General features: G+C 44.3%; 1 protein-coding gene across 1 annotated transcript in view; it reads right to left on the reverse strand.

Annotated features, from left to right (window-relative positions):
- Positions 1-16,495, reverse strand: part of LOC111982385 ((E3-independent) E2 ubiquitin-conjugating enzyme UBE2O-like) — a 44,656-nt gene that overhangs the window by 19,887 nt on the left and 8,274 nt on the right. The window contains 2 exon segments of the mRNA XM_024013951.2: positions 157-267; positions 652-711. Of these exon segments, the coding sequence (XP_023869719.1) occupies positions 157-267; positions 652-711 (171 nt within the window).

Genomic DNA, 16,495 nt, shown 5'->3' on the forward strand with positions numbered 1-16,495 from the left:
GACSTTCAAGGCATAGGCTACTWCGGGAGATACTCGAGAAGGACAAAAATAATACATTTATTTGATAAATCACATGTGGAAATGTTTCCATCTTGCAACTCCTCTGTGGACAGTGTGGTCAAGTGAATACTGTGTCCATCTCTGTTTTTTTCTTACCCAGATGTGATGTAGGTCTTTACTGTTGACGGGGTACAGGACACAGTTGGTACCCACTAGTTTTACAGCACACTCTATGTCGATGTTGGTCACGATGCCACACTGGTTGTCCTGGAAACCACAAACAAGACAAGGTTTACCATATCACCATCACCCTGACACTCTAGCCAAAAACAACGCAACAGTGTGTGTCAGTGCGTTTTAATTTTTGTTTTCTATCACTAGTCAACTCAATAAATACYGCCTGGGGACAGGTGTTGAATATTAGAATAAGCTACACATATGCTAAAATGTTTACTCAATACATCAGTGTGCTTGCATCAATCCCCATCTTAACAAARAGGCATGTAAGCCCTTTCTGATAAAGGCATGTTGGCACATCCTACATAAAAACACTGCAGCCTGTACAGTCATCCTGTGTTGGTACGCCGGTCATGTAGGGTGTCATCAGCTAACACAGTGTAGTGATACGACAGGAGAGGGAGCTCGGCTTACGTTAGAATTCATCCGCCGCACAATGTCTCGGATAACGATGGATCGATCTACAAGTTTCAGCTGCAACAGAGGGTGGAGAAAACAGAGAAGGGGGTGAGATGAGAACATCAAAGAATACATAGACAAGACCGACAACTGAAGTGGTCTAATTTCAACTGTCGTTTTAGCATCTTGGCAACTGGAATGCCATTCGGTCCCAGTTACCGACCCAATCATCTCATCTGACCCAAGTCTTATGACTGCTATCTGATACCAGTAGTGATAACGCASCAGTGAGGTAGGCTGTGCTAAATACAAGTCAGCCTCGTCCAAATCACRTAAGTAGTAGTGCCTATAGGGTGCTGCACATAATCCCACCTATACCAAAAAATGATGTACATACTACACCTTTGATGAGTGCMTTCGGAAAGTATTCAGACCTCTTGACTTTTTCCACATTGTTACGTTACAGCCATATTCTAAAATTGATAAATAATTGTTTTACCCTCATCAATCTACACACAATACCCCATAATGACAAAGCAAAAATAGATTATACATTTTTTTATTTATAAAAAAAAAGTGGGGGAAAAAAAGAGAAAAAAAATCACATTTAAATAAGTATTCAGACCCTTTACTCAGTACTCTGTGAAAGCACCCCTGGCAGGGATTACAGCTTTGAGTCTTCTTGGGTATGACGCTACAAGCTTGACACACCGGTATTTGGGGAGATTCTCCCATTCTTCTCTGCATATCCTTTCAAGCTCCATCAGGTTCGATGGGGAGCATTGCTGCACAGCTATTTTAAGGTCCCTCCAGAGACGTTCAATCAAGTTCAAGTCCGGGCTCTGGCTGGGCCACTCTAGGACATTCAGAGACTTGTCCCGAAGCCACTCCAGCGTTGTCTTGCCTGTGTGCTTAGGGTTGTTTTCCTGTTGGAAGGTGAACCTTCACCCCAGTCTGAGGTCCTGAGCGCTCTGGAGCAGTTTTTCATCAAGGATCTCTGTACTTTGCTCCGTTCATCTTTCCCTCGATCCTGACTAGTCTCCCAGTCCCTGCCACTGAAAAACATCCCCATAGTTAAATAAAGGTTAAATAAAAAAAAKAATGCTGCCACCACCATGCTTCACCGTAGGGATGGTGCCAGGTTTCCTCCAGACGTGATACTTGGCATTCAGGCCAAAGAGTTCAACCTTGGTTTCATCAGACCAGAGAATCTTGTTTCTTACAGTCAGTCTCTTTTTGCCTGTTGGCAAACTCCAAGTGGCTTCATGTGCCTTTTACTGAGTAGTGGCTTCTGTCTAGCCACTCTACCATAAAGGCCTGATTTGTGGRGTGCTGCAGAGATGGTTGTCCTTCTGGAAGGTTCTCCCATATCYACAGAGGAACTCTAGAGCTCTGTCAGAGTGACCATCGGGCTCTTGATCACCTTAGACAGTTCATTGCCTTTCYAAATCAAGTTGTAGGAACATCTCAAGGATGAYCAATGGAAACAGGATACACCTGAGCTTAGTTTYGAGTCTCATCGCAAAGTGTCTGAATACTTATGTAAATAAGGTATCTGTTTTATTTTTAATAACATTGGCTAACATTTCTAAAAACCTGTTTTCACTTTGTCATTATGGGGTATTGTGTGTAGATTGTTGAGGATTTGTTTTTATTTAATCCATTTTAGAATAAGGCTGTAAAGTAACAAAACGGTGAAAAAGTTTGGAAAGTTTGAATACTTTCCAAAGGCAACTTCCCCCTGCCTGTCTCTCTCATCCGAAAGACAAGGTCGTACAGCAACGACGCGGTCTATAGACGATGCACTGAGTTTACTCAGGGATCTCTGTGGAAGYGCGAATAAGAGCATTCGAGTAGAAGATCAACATTTGGATGTCAGAGGGTACAGTTCAGTCTTACTCTTGCCACACAAACACACAGAACTGGGAAAATACTGTTGGAATGATGCCCTTCTTAGTCTACAAAATATCACAGTGAATAAAATATCAAAATACCACCACTGCAGCAGATAAGTGACAGTTTAAAAGAGGCACTACTAATTACAAATGATCTATATACCCAGGCAGCCCTATGTACAGCAATAGCCTAAGAATAGGTTGGTGGGTGGATAGACAGATTAATGAAGGAATTTGCATACAGGGAAATTACTAAATGAAAGCAGAATTTACTGGGTGRAAGTAATCAATGAGTGAATGGAGAAAGGGGGATAAATAGGGTAGGGACTGACTGGGTAAGGCTGTAATTGGGTCATGACTAGATGAGATACACCTTTTGTCAAATTTAACATCAAAAGTTGCTTTTTTWAAAAGCATTTTCCCTAACCCTAACCTTATACTCCTAGCCTGCTGCGCAAGTTATCCTAAACCTGCTACGAAAAGTCAATCGACAAAAGCTGTATCCTTTCTATWCAAAACCCAATAACTGAGGGGTGGCACAGATGCCTTATCAGGGGATGACTGGGAAACCCTGTGCCTCCAAGCACCGTTCTCCTGTTAACACACTTGGTGAGGTGAAATGTTCAGAATGTTGCAGGGAGAAATGCAATGAAGAACAGACATACTCCTTGAAAGACCATCATATCTGTTCTACTCCATACATTTCTATTTGAAACAGACGATACCTTTGAAAACAGATTCCCAATAAGATACAGTAACTCAAACTAGCCTTTCCAGTCTGTATTTCTCAGTCTTAGCTCTAATTTAGTCGTATCTTTAATCGTCCACCATGTTGATGGAGTAGACGAACATGACAGGGGAATGGGAATTGCACACAGACCACTCAACACCGGACTCCCTCGAGAGACAAATCAGCTCGTTGCTGTCTATTCAATTTTCTAAGTGATGACACGTACTGTTCTCAAAATGTGGGGAGACAGACAGATCACTCTTCAAAGGCAAGAGTTATTCAGTAAGCCAGGGATAGGCTAGTGGTGGGGCGCCAACATGCTCCATAATACTAATCAGTGTAATGTGGCAAGCGCTAGTAGTGGCAAGCTGCTCCTCTGGCTGGAGTTCGAATGGGTGGCAGCTGCCAGCCGGATGCCATCACCTACAATAGAATCATGGAGGAGAGAGGAGGGAGGCAGGACGTGAGATGATTAGGAGGAAGAAAAGAGGAGTGAAAACTAGGAGGGAGGAAGTGTGGTTATGAAGTGGAAGGGAAGGGTGTGTGTATGTGTGTGAGAGCCAAAATTGGACATTACGGAGATATAAAAGCTATTACTCTAGTAATCCTGTATCTCGTGTACACACACACCACAATCTGATTGGACTAGGCCAGCTGCAGCTATCCCCACATGTTYTCAGGCTCTGCGGTCTGGACTAACCTTACTCCTGTAAATTGTGGGGCGAGGAGGAGGTGGGCAAAATGGGATCGATGCTCCATTTACACATAACGCTGTCTTAACTGTCACACCACTTCCAGTGTAGAGGCTGGACACACTCATGCATGCACACTTACACAAACACAGATAGGCCTACACTGAAGCATGCGCACACAGTCCCTTGTGTGTGTTTAGTGATTCTAATTCTGCCATGGAGAAGAGGGGTCAGGCAGCGTGCGGATGCACCAACTGTCTCGCCGCATAGGAACCATGGGGCTAAAATCAATACATACTCAACCAAATACGATGGAAGCAACCATGTGAAGTACTAAGATATGATATAATAGAACACAGTAGGGCAGGCCACACCTTCCAGAAAGCATATTCGACCGTGACTATTTTATAGCTATCAAAACAATCCAATTTGGCTTTCATTATTCATGGTATGTTTGTAACGCAGTCCCGGTTCCATTCCCAGAAATAGTCAGAGGGAGAGGAAAACAGGATGAGGGAGAGAGCAGAGGAAGGGTACACGGTCACTGAYCTCATCTAGAAGTGCTGGTGATAGAGAACTCAGAACGAAAGGCATGAATATCCTCTCTCCCTTTTCTAGTCTGTTCTTTTTTCTTCTCCCGGGCCCACCAAAGGAAGCTATTTCCTAGAGATGTCACCACTGACTGTCTCATCTGTTGCCTGCCTGTACACTGCTCAATGAGCTGATCTGTGCCTCGCTGCATCCTGCACAAATCACTGCTCCTCCTGTGGGAGTGGAACACACACACACAGTATGTAATCTGATTATGCATCCAAATGGTACACATCCCAGTTGCTCATGTGCACACATAAAACTCTCACATGGTACGTAAGCCTATTGAAACACATAGGCTATGTAAAACTACTAACACAAAGAGAACATACACATGTTTTCCCCCCTTGTCTCAACAATGATCCTAAAGCTAGAAATATCCAGAGGGGAAACGCTGAAAACATCCTTAGTCTGTGTGTGTCGTATGTTGGAGGATTGCCGGTCGACACAATATAGACGTTCCGGAATTCAGTGGAAACACCTGTCTGTATTGGAAAGAAACCCCGGTATTGGYGTCTTTTGTTCAGGCACCAGTAACCGTCTAATAACAATGGTTAGTCAGCATCACGGCGTCAAGCGGCAGCCTGGAAACCAGCAGGCTGTTCTGTAAAGGTGCCGCTAAAGAGGGGGGAGGTCTTTCTCATACACACTATAGTGCCAACACACACACACAGTCTACTAGAACACACTAACAAAGCGGACATCTCTCTGCGAGCTAAGCTGTCAGGCTCAAGGCTAACAAAGCAGATCTGTTCCTTTGTCTCATCTCAAGGACGGAGAGTTTTTGTCTTGTGATAGATMAGCGTTTCCTAAACTAGGGGTTGAGGCCATGAGGTGGCGAGAGAAACTCAGAAAAATAACTATAATTCACCGCYTGGTTCATAGAACCGCGGTTACGTGAGTAACCTCCAATATACACCAAATGTGGTCGTGAGTGTTTCTTAGGCTTTATTAGTCGAGTGACAACCAATGTAATTTGCTACGCTATTGTTATCAAATGTGCTATTGGAAATTGTGTTTTACCAGAATAAAGTAGCCTAAGCAACCACCTGAGACATTGACTCATCTGGCTACATAGCCTTCCTGCTGATTGGGGCTTAGGTTTCATTAGATTTTGATTGTTCAGGTTCACCATCAGCAATAGTTTGGTAGTTTAGCTTTACACAAATCAGTATATATGGTCATTTTTAAATATACAGGGTAAAGTTTATTTCATAACAAGGACAATTGTTTTTTTTCTTCCTGCAGTCAGCGGGAGGAAAATAAAAGTTCCAAAATGGTCTAAACCAGTGGTTCCCAAACTTTTTATTGTCCCGTACCCTTTCAAACATTCAACCTCCAGCTGCGTACCCCCTCTAGCACCAGGGTCAGYGCACTCTCAAATGTTTTTTTGCCATCATTGTAAGCCTGCCACATACACACTATACAATAAATGTATTAAACATAAGAATGAGTGTTTGTCACAACCCGGCACGTGGGAAGTGACAAAGAGCTCTTATAGGACCAGGGCACAAATAATATAATCAATCATTTTGCTCTTTATTTAACCATTACATATAAAACCTTATTTGTTCATCAAAAATTGTGAATAACTCRCCACAGGTTAATGAGAAGGGTGTGCTTGAAAGGATGCACACAACTTTGCAATGTTGGGTTGTATTCGAGAGAGTCTCAGACTTAAATCATTTCCCACACAGTCTGTGCCTGTATATAGCTTTCATGCTAGTGAGGGCCGAGAATACACTCTCACATAGGTACGTGGTTGCAAAGGGCATCAGTGTCTTACCAGCACAGCCCTATCCAGAAATCTGGCAGTGACTGTTTAAATTCAATTTTCACAGAACTGCTTGTTGCAATTTCGATGAGGCTCTCTTGTTCAGATATCRGTAAGTGGACTGGAGGCAGGGCATGAAAGGGATAACGAACCCAGTTTGTGTCGTCCGTTTAGGGAAAGTACCTGCRTAATTGCGCACCCAACTCACTCAGGTGCTATATCACATTTGACATTGTCCGTAAGATTGAGTTCATTTGCACGCAACAAAATAATCATACACTGATGGAAAGACCTGTGTGATGTCCTTGTTAATGCGGACAGAAAAGAGCTCCAACTTCATAATCATAGCCTCAATTTGATCTCGCACATCGAATATAGTTGTGGAGAGTCCCTGTAATCCTAGATTCAGATCATTCAGGCGAGAAAAAACATCACCCAGACAGTCGTGTGAGAAACTCGTCATCATGCAAGCGGTCAAACAAGTGAAAATGATGGTCAGTAAAGAGAACTTTAAGCTCGTCTCTCAATTAAAAAAATACATGTCAATACCTTGCCCCTTGATAACCAGCGCCCTTCTGTATGTTGTAAAAGCTTTACATGGTCGCTGCCCATATCATTACATAATGCAGAAAATACACGAGAGTTCAGGGGCCTGGCTTTAACATGGTTAACCATTTTCACTGTAGTGTCCAAAAACGTCTTTCAAGCTGTCAGGCATTCTCTTGGCAGCAAGAGCCTCTCGGTGGATGTGGCAGTGTACCCAAATGGACAGTTTGAAAATGTGAAGAAAAAAAGTATATTTAAAAATAATAATAATAATAAGTGAATCACATTTTTATTTGGCTTACCCCCGACGACATTGCGCGTCCGTACCCCATTCTGGGAATACCTGCCCTAGATGATATGACTACTCACACCCATGATCTCTTATGATGCTCAATGCAATGTGGCAAGCATTGTACATATCCCTCATATCTTTCACTGTCTCAGAGGCAGGTGGTGAATGAAATACGCAGAGCATATTCTTGACYGGCTTCGAAAATGGGGTTCTGCGGAGTGATTGAAACAGAGCCACACCGGTGGAAGATCTGAGACCAATCATACTATACTCTCCTTTTGGAGATGTAATTAAGATTTCATAGGGAAAACGCGGCGTAGCTCATTGCAGTGCAGATAAAATAGTGTCAGTCTGCCGTTGWTGAGGCGGCAGCRTGCGTCTAAATAAGTTTCCACAGGGAAACTTGATTAAGAGAAATATGATTCCATCTTAAGAAAAATAAACTACAGAGGTAACAGTGGGAAAAGCAATCTTGGCACCCCACGGGAAGCTTCTTTTTCTACTACGCTTTCTCCGAGTACGTTTGCGAAGAACTGAATACGAGAAGGAATTAGTTCAACTATCCCTTTTTATTTTTGGGGGGGTGAATCATATTTTTATTTGGCATACCCCAGTTTGGGAAAACCTGGTCTAAGCCATTTGATTCAGATTTTTTTATATATTTTTTTATAAATATTGATATAGAAATATCGAGTCTCTCGCAAATCTCTCAAATACCTACCAAGAAATGTATCTACTAAACTCAACAAAAAAAGAATACGTCCATTTTTCAGGACCCTGTCTTTCAAAGATAATTTGTGAAAATCCAAATAACTTCACAGATCTTTATTGTAAAGGGTTTAAACACTGTTTCCCATGCTTGTTCAATGAACCATAAACAATTAATGAACATGCACCTGTGGAACGGTCGTTAAGACACTAACAGCTTACAGACGGTAGGCAATTGAGGTCACAGTTCTGAAAACTTAGGACACTAAAGAGGCCTTTCTACTGACTCTGAAAAACACCAAAAGAAAGATGTCCAGGGTCCCTGCTCATCTGCAAGAACGTGCCTTAGGCATGCTGCAAGGAGGCATGACACTGCAGATGTGACCAGGGCAATAAATTGCAATGTCTGTACTGTGAGATGCCTAAGACAGCGCTACAGGGAGACAGGGACGGACAGCTGATCGTCCTCTCAGTGGCAGACCACGTGTAACAACACCTGCACAGGATCGGTAAATCCGAACATCACACCTGCGGGACAGGTACAGGATGGCAACAACAACTGCCCAAGTTACACCAGGAACGCACAATCCCTCCATCAGTGCTCAGACTGTCCGCAATAGGCTGAGAGACTGGACTAGGGCTTGTAGGCCTGTTTGTAAGGCAGGTCCTCACAGAAACTCACCGGCAACAACGTCGCTTATGGGCACAAACCCACCATCGCTGGACCAGACAGGACCGGCAAAAAGTGCTCTTCACTGACGAGTCGCGGTTTTGTCTCACCAGGGGTGATGGTCAGATTAGCATTTATCGTCGAAGGAATGAGCGTTACACCGAGGCCTGTACTCGGTGAGCGGGATCGATTTGGAGGTGGAGGGTCCGTCATGGTCTGGGGCGGTGTGACACAGCATCATCGGACTCAGCTTGTTGTCACTGCAAGCAATCTCAACACTGTGCGTTACAGGGAAGACATCCTCCTCCCTCACGTGGTACCCTTCCTGCAGGCTCATCCTGACATGACCCTCCAGCATGACAATGCCACCAGCCATACTGCTCATTCTGTGCGTGATTTCCTGCAAGACAGGAATGTCAGTGTTGTGCCATGGCCAGCGAAGAGCCCGGATCTCAATCCCATTGACCACGTCTGGGACCTGTTGGATCGGAGGGTGAGGGCTAAGGCCATTCCCCCCAGAAATGTCCAGGAACTTGCAGGTGCATTGGTGGAATAGTGGGGTAACATCTCACAGCATAAACTTACAAATCTGGTGCAGTCCATGAGGAGGAGATGCACTGCAGTACTTAATGCAGCTGGTGGCCACACCAGATACTGACTGTTACTTTTGATTTTGACCACCCCCCTTTGTTCAGGGACACATTATTCCATTTTTGTTTGTCACATGTCTGTGGAACTTGTTCAGTTTATATCTCAGTTGTTGAATCTTATGTTCATACAAATATTTACACGTTAAGTTTGCTGAAAATAAACGTAGTTGAGAGTGAGAGGCCGTTTCTTTTTTTTGCTGAGTTTATTACTAGCTCAAACACTGAACCTGCAAAAATGACATTCCTTCGTGGGTGATGGTAATTTCAGATTAACTTAGAGAGAGAAGTCCGCTCAGACAGATCCAGCTCACGAGCTCCATCAACAGCATATTTGAATTTAGAATGGAAAATTAAACGTAATTTATGCAACAACTGTTAGTGCATYGAATCGTATCGCATTGAACGTTCCTCTAATCAAACCAAATCCTTTCAAACTAAAACATTTTGTTCCTGTATCATATCGGAGCCCATGTAACTAGATGCATATCAAATCGTCTTGAAAGGGAAAGATGCAGATCACTAGTACAACAGTACTGGTTTTGTCTTCCTGGGCTCATTTACACGAGTCACACTCTCCAGGTGGGGTGCAGGAGGAAGGATGGAGGGGGGGGGGGGGGGAATTAGACAGAGAGACACAGAGCGAGAGAGAGAGAGAGAGAGCGAGCGAGCAGCCTTGGGCCACGCCTGCTCTCCATTCACATATAGCACGTTCATACCTAAGATGATAAAGATGAAATATTTATCTCATACTAGATTCACTCTCCCTCTGTCTCTCACACACACACACACACACACACACATCAGGGCCATGTACGACACATACACACAAAACCATCCTACACACACCTCCCTACATTTCCCTCCTCCATCTCCAGCAGACCAGCCATGTCTGACAGAGCTGGTAGTCCATTGATCCAGACAGTGGGACCACACAGCTCCATTAGAGGGGCTGTGTGGTAATGTTCTAGGCCTTTACCCCTGTTCTCCTGGGGGAGAGGAGAACCAGGTGGCGTTAAGAGAACTGATAGTCTGGTATAAAACCACTATATACTTCTGGAACAACTGATGGGAGCTGAGGAAGGGTCAGCAGCAGAGAGAGAGAGAGAGAATTACTGATTGAGAGTGAAAATAGTGGCAGGGCAATAGGACTGAGGGAGACAGACGGATAAAGGTAGGTAGAAAGAGAAGAGGGTTGGAAAGAGAAGAGGGTTGGAAAGAGAAGAGGGTTGGAAAGAGAGGAGGGTTGGAAAGAGAGGAGGGTTGGAAAGAGAGGAGGGTTGGAAAGAGAGGAGGAGGGAAGAGCAAAGCAGAGGGAGAGGGAAAAAACAACAGAGAGAAAGAGAGCCAGACACAGAACCAGCCTGTCTCCACGACTGAGGTGTCAATACTGCAGAGGGAGAGGCTGTAGACAGCCGGCCTTTCTTCGCAAGTCACCAGTGCACAACATCTACCACACACAGAGAGAGCGAGCGAGGCAAAGGGAGAGAGAGAATGAACTACAGGACAAAATACAAACTAGAGGTCGACCGATTAATCGGCATGGCMGATTTMWAGTTTTCTTAACAMTCGSTAATTGTCATTTTTGGACGCCGATTATGGCCGATTACATTGCATTGCACGAGGAAACTGCGTGGCAGGCTGACCACCTGTTACGCAAGTGCAGCAAGGATCCAAGTTAAGTTGCTAGCTAGCATTAAACGTATCTTATTAAAAACAATCAATCAATCCACAGGTAACTTCCACAAAGCTGTGAATGATCTGAGAGACAAGGCAAGAAGGGCCTTCTATGCCATCAAAAGGAACATAAAACTCGATATGCCAATTAGGATCTGGCTAAAAATACTTGAATCAGTTACAAACCCCTTGCCCTTTGCTGTTGTGAGCTCACCAACAAAGAATTCACAAAACACCAAATTGAGACTCTGCATGCAGAATTCTGCATAATTATCCTACGTTTACAACGTAAAACACCAAATAATGCACGCAGAGCAGAATTAGGCCGATACCCGCTAATTTTCAAAATCCAGAAAAGAGCCGTTATTCTACAACCACCTAAAAGGAAGCGATCCCCAAACCTTCCATAACAAAGCCATCACCTACAGAGAAATTAACCTGCAGCAAGCTGGTTAAAATACCAGTGAGCAATCACAGCAGCAAGATTTGAGACCTGTTGCCACAAGAAAAGGGCAACCAGTGAAGAACAAACACCATTGTAAATACAACCTAAATGTATTTTCCCTTTTGTACTTTAACTATTTGCAAATCTATTTCACTTGCTTTGGCAATGTAAACATATTTTTCCCATGCCAATAAAGCCCTTTAAATTGAATTTTGAGAGAGAGCGAGACCGAGAGAACGAGACCGGGAGAGAGTGAGCATCAGATACATTATCTAAGGAGGGGTGTGGTTGACAACAACCCTTCCACATTACATCACTGCTCTGCATTCTCCAGCACAGTACTCCACAGGGACAGGGAGGGGGGGGGAGCGGGATAGGAGGAGGAGAGGGAGGACAGCTTATCATTTCACATCTTTGTAGTGAGTTACCGAAGCCATTCTCTCGACCCCTAGGCTATAGGGAAGGATGGATCCAAGATGACTTAGCTGCTTCTCTCCTCTCACCTCCACCTGCTGTAACACCTCTTCACCTTCCAGACCTGTGTCACTTTCTCTCCCTCTGCTGATGATCCCTTGTTCTGGCTGCTTGTGAATGTGTGACTTGTTTGTGTGTGTGTGTAGAGCTGGACCCTAATGCCTTTGGCTGGCCAGCAGTGTGTGTGTGTGTGTGTGTGTGTGTGTGTGTGTGTGTGTCTCCACTCTCTAGCTAAGGCCCTGGCACCTGCTCAACATTACTCAAGCTCATGCACTCCCTTCGAACACGGAGGCTACTTGGCAGTGGCAATGTGTCCCAGATTACTTCATTAATAGTCAACCACAGGACCTGCAGTTTAGCCTATTCTCTAAGCACTACAGGACTAGAACCAGGTTACTAAGTAGCAAAGAGGCTAGTAACAAAAAAGCTACATAGTAGCAAAGACCCTCAGTTTGCTAATGTGGCTAATGACTGCGTTGCTAATGCTAATTGTGTCAAAACAAACATCATGGAGACATGTCAATTAACATGTGAGGAGAATGGCCTAACATCACGGTGGTGTCAGTCGTTTAGTCTTAACTGTAAGTCAATTAGGATCATCCGATGTCTAAATACAGATACCCTAATTTGTGATATCTTAAGCCTCCTCAGTAGGGAATGGCTAACCGCTAATGGCAATTATTCAAGCACCATGCTATTAAGTTGGTTAGATAACTAATAACCTAATAATGACAAGATGGTTGATGTCTCTATGATTGGAGAAGGCTAGCTAGCTAGCTACTGTTATCAGCACATGGAGTGACTCGGCATGTTAACTGCAGTCAACTCGCTGGATTACAAGGCATCAACTGTATAGGCCAGGGTCCGTCCCCTGCCCCCCCGGTTTCCCGTTTTGGTTTTTGCCCTTGCACTACACAGCGGATTCAAATAATCAAAGCTTGATGAGTTGGTTATATGAATCAGCTGTGTAGTGCTAAGGCAAAAACCTAAACACGCACCCAGGTGGGGCCACCAGGACCAAGTATGGGAAAACTCTGGTCTAGGCCAGCGAAGTGATCCCAGAGCTCTTGCTGAGAGGGATAGGGCAGGCCAGGATGAAGGATGGGATTCACCGTGCAGGCAAGGCAGYGAGTGAAGCACCCTCCCCAAACCCATCACTGAGATGGATCTTTCCAACTTCCCATACATCACTAGCAGACAGGCCAGCCCAATAAAGCAGCAAATGAGACCGGGGTGGGTGACGGGGCAAAAAGGTGACAAATAGGACCRAGGCTTATGTATGACATCATGTTCTCCAGAGGGGACAGAGCGGGAGAGACGAGGTCAGAAAAACAAAGCATGAGCCTTGTTCATCTTATCATTGCTGTGCTGCTGCTTACGAGCCTCTAAAAAGCATACCTCTAATGCCTTTTCAGCTAGTCGTGTGGTGATACCTAATGTATATCAAACCATTACTTACCTTCCAGTGCCCAACACAGGCCGTTATCTGACGGAATGCTCACTCATTACCCTGGATAAACCAGAGTCAGCGCTTTGCAAACAAATAAAGAACAATACTGGTCAATGCTGATAAGCAGCATTTTAGCCTAGCATAGATTAGCCGTAGCAATACCTTTAAACTGCATCCTGAAAGTACCGCACTCTACCTTCAGGACAACAAAAGGCAACCAAATACTCCCAAGTCGGTAWGTAAAAAAATTCAGCAAACTAAGGGGTTAGGCCTAAAACTGCAACTGCCTGCAAGAAGAAAAAACACTAAAAATAGAGCCTGGTAAAATAAAAAAAAGGGAGAAAAAAAAAGAAAAAATAACCAATGGGACTGAAGGGGGGCCCTTATCACTTAAGGACAAAAAGCTCTTAATTAGCATAGCAACCATCTGCCAAGATCTAGCCCATCTCTTCTTCTTTCCCTCACTGTATCTCTCCCTCGTGCCCCCTCTCATTTCCCCTCGTTCTCTTTCCATCTCCCTCCCCTTACACTCTCCACTCTCTTTCTCTCGTCATCCCCCTCTGCACCCACCCATCATTACCAGCATCACGCCACACTCCACTCCTCCTCCACCCCCAGGGCCAACGCCGTCCCCCCCAGGGAGGAGCCCCTGGCCTGGGCGTCACGGTCACCTCAGGCCCCCTCTGTCTGACAGCTCAGTCTCCAAGCTCAGCCTTGAATAAGGGATAAGAGGGTGGGAGGGAAACCATCGCCYCACCACAGTACCACGCCCTGCGTTCCACTGTCAGCTACCTGCTGCAGTGATAGCCTATCATAGGAACAGTGTACTAGACAGTGTACTGCAGCAAAGGGGCTGAGTTAGCTAGTGTTCTAGCAATACCGCTGTGCGCTCACTTTCATTGTACTGAATTGTAGGCAGCCACAGGCTTCCACAGCATGAACCCTGTCAAAGACCTTCAATTGGCCCCTTAGCCTCATTGAGGGACCATTGAGAGACAATGTCCTTCGTAGTCAAGAGAGGCACTATTTTCAGTCCTAGCGTCCTTGCTAGGCTAGCAATGTAATGATTGCTATTTAGGGGGCAGTGCCAGTTAGTGGTTATTCCATTTAACCGAGCCCAATATGAACAGCTTTTCACACATAAGTCTTGATGAAGACAGCAAGGTTGAAACATGGGGTTCTTTGTACAGTTTATAATGTGACTGTAGCCCACCTTTGTGAGTGCAAAGCCCCTTCCTATCCAAACACATTTAAAAAARGGGTAGCTATACATTCTAAATCAACTGAGCCTCATAAAAACCATTTCACTCATAAGTCTTGAAGAAAGCAAGGTCGAAACATTGGTTAGTWGTCCACCTCTGATAGAACTAGCAAAGCAACGCACCTTCCTTTCCAATCAGGTTGGATGGAGAGATCACTATAGGGGAAAACAAAGACATCACAGAGAGTGTCGTTGCCCTAGATCAGGTATTCTCAAACTGGGGTACGCGCAATGCCGTCGGGGGTACGCCAAATTCTTCACATTTTCAAACAGTACATTTATATTTTCCAACGAGGCTATTCATTTGGATGAGTCCCCCCCCCCTCGCCTGAGTAGCCTCGTTTCACTGCCAAAAATAAAATTTAAATCTAGTGTTCAGCGAAATAACAATGTCAAATACAGGTAGCCTAGTCAAATAATTAACATCCAATCACATTAACCGTTGCTCTCTCGCGGGAAACCTTCACTCTWGCGCAGACATTTAGAAACGAAACATGACAATTTGAAAAAAAAGCCACAGGAGTTTGAGCAAGAATAAARACGGCTTTCGAGTAGTAAGACATGTATAAAAGCAACATATACCATTAATAAAAAGGGGCTAGAAGAGTCTTATATGGTGACCTACCGAGTGGCTAGGACAGGCAAGCCACATACTATTGTGGAGGACTTTATTCTTCCTGCTGCCGCAGATCTGTCTGGGACAGTGCAGGGGAGAAAGGCCCAAAAAAAACTATACAGACAATTCCTTCATCAAACAAYACTGTTTCACGACGCATCAGTGACATGGCAGGAGATGTTTTGAAACAATTACTGCTTTGCATACAAACCAGTAAATTATATGCGTTACAGCTGGATGAGTCAACAGACCGGCGGGCCTGGCACAGCTCCTGGTATGTCYGTTACGTTTATGGGGGGTCAATTAAGGAAGACATCCTCTTCTGCAAACCACTGGAAACCAGGACATGAGAGGATATTTGCAAAGTACTGGACAGCTTTGTGATATCAAATGGACTTCGGTGGTCAAGATGTCTTAGTAACTGTACTGATGGCGCAAAAGCCATGACAGAGAGACAGTGGAGTGGTAACGCGCGTGCAAGCAGTTGCTCCCGACRYCACTWGGGTACACTGCAGCATCCACAGAGATGCTCTTGCTGCCAAGAGAATGSCTGACAGCTTGAACGATGTTTAGAACACTACAGTAAAAATKGTTAACTTTGTTAAAGTAAGGMCCCTGAACTCTCGTGTATCTTCTGCATTATGCAATGATATGGGCAGCGACCATGTAACGCTTTTACAACATACAGAAGTGCGCTGGTAATCAAGGAGCAAATTATTGACAMWTTTTTTTAAATTGAGAGACGAGCTTAAAGTTCTCTTTACTGACCATTTTCACTTGTCTGACGACAAGTTTCTCACTCGACTGTCTGGGTGATGTTTTTTCTCGCCTGAATGATCTGAATCTAGGATTACAGGGACTCTCCACAACTATATTCAATGTGCGGGASAAAATTTAAGCTATGATTATGAAGTTGGAGCWCTTTTCTGTCTGCATTAACAAGGACAACACACAGGTCTTTCCATCATTGAATGATTTTATTTTGTTGCGTGCAAATGAACTCAAKCTTACGGACAATGTCAAATGTGATATAGCGAAGCACCTGAGTGAGCTGGGTGCACAATTACACAGGTACTTTCCCTAAACGGACGACACAAACTTGAAAGGGATAACAAACTCGTTATCCCTTTCATGCCCTGCCTCCAGTCCACTTACCGATATCTGAACAAGAGAGCCTCATCGAAATTGCAACAAGCGGTTCTGTGAAAATGTTATTTAAAATCAGAAGCCACTGCCAGATTTCTGGATAGGGCTGCGCTCAGAATTTCTTGCCTTGGCAAATAGCGATTATTGGAGGACCAAAAAAATCCAATACCGATTAATATATATATATTTGTAATAATGTCAATTACAACAATACTGAATGAACAATGAACACTTATTTTAACGTA

This window comes from Salvelinus sp. IW2-2015, linkage group LG21 (assembly GCF_002910315.2).
Source record: "Salvelinus sp. IW2-2015 linkage group LG21, ASM291031v2, whole genome shotgun sequence".
Taxonomy (NCBI): domain Eukaryota; kingdom Metazoa; phylum Chordata; class Actinopteri; order Salmoniformes; family Salmonidae; genus Salvelinus; species Salvelinus sp. IW2-2015.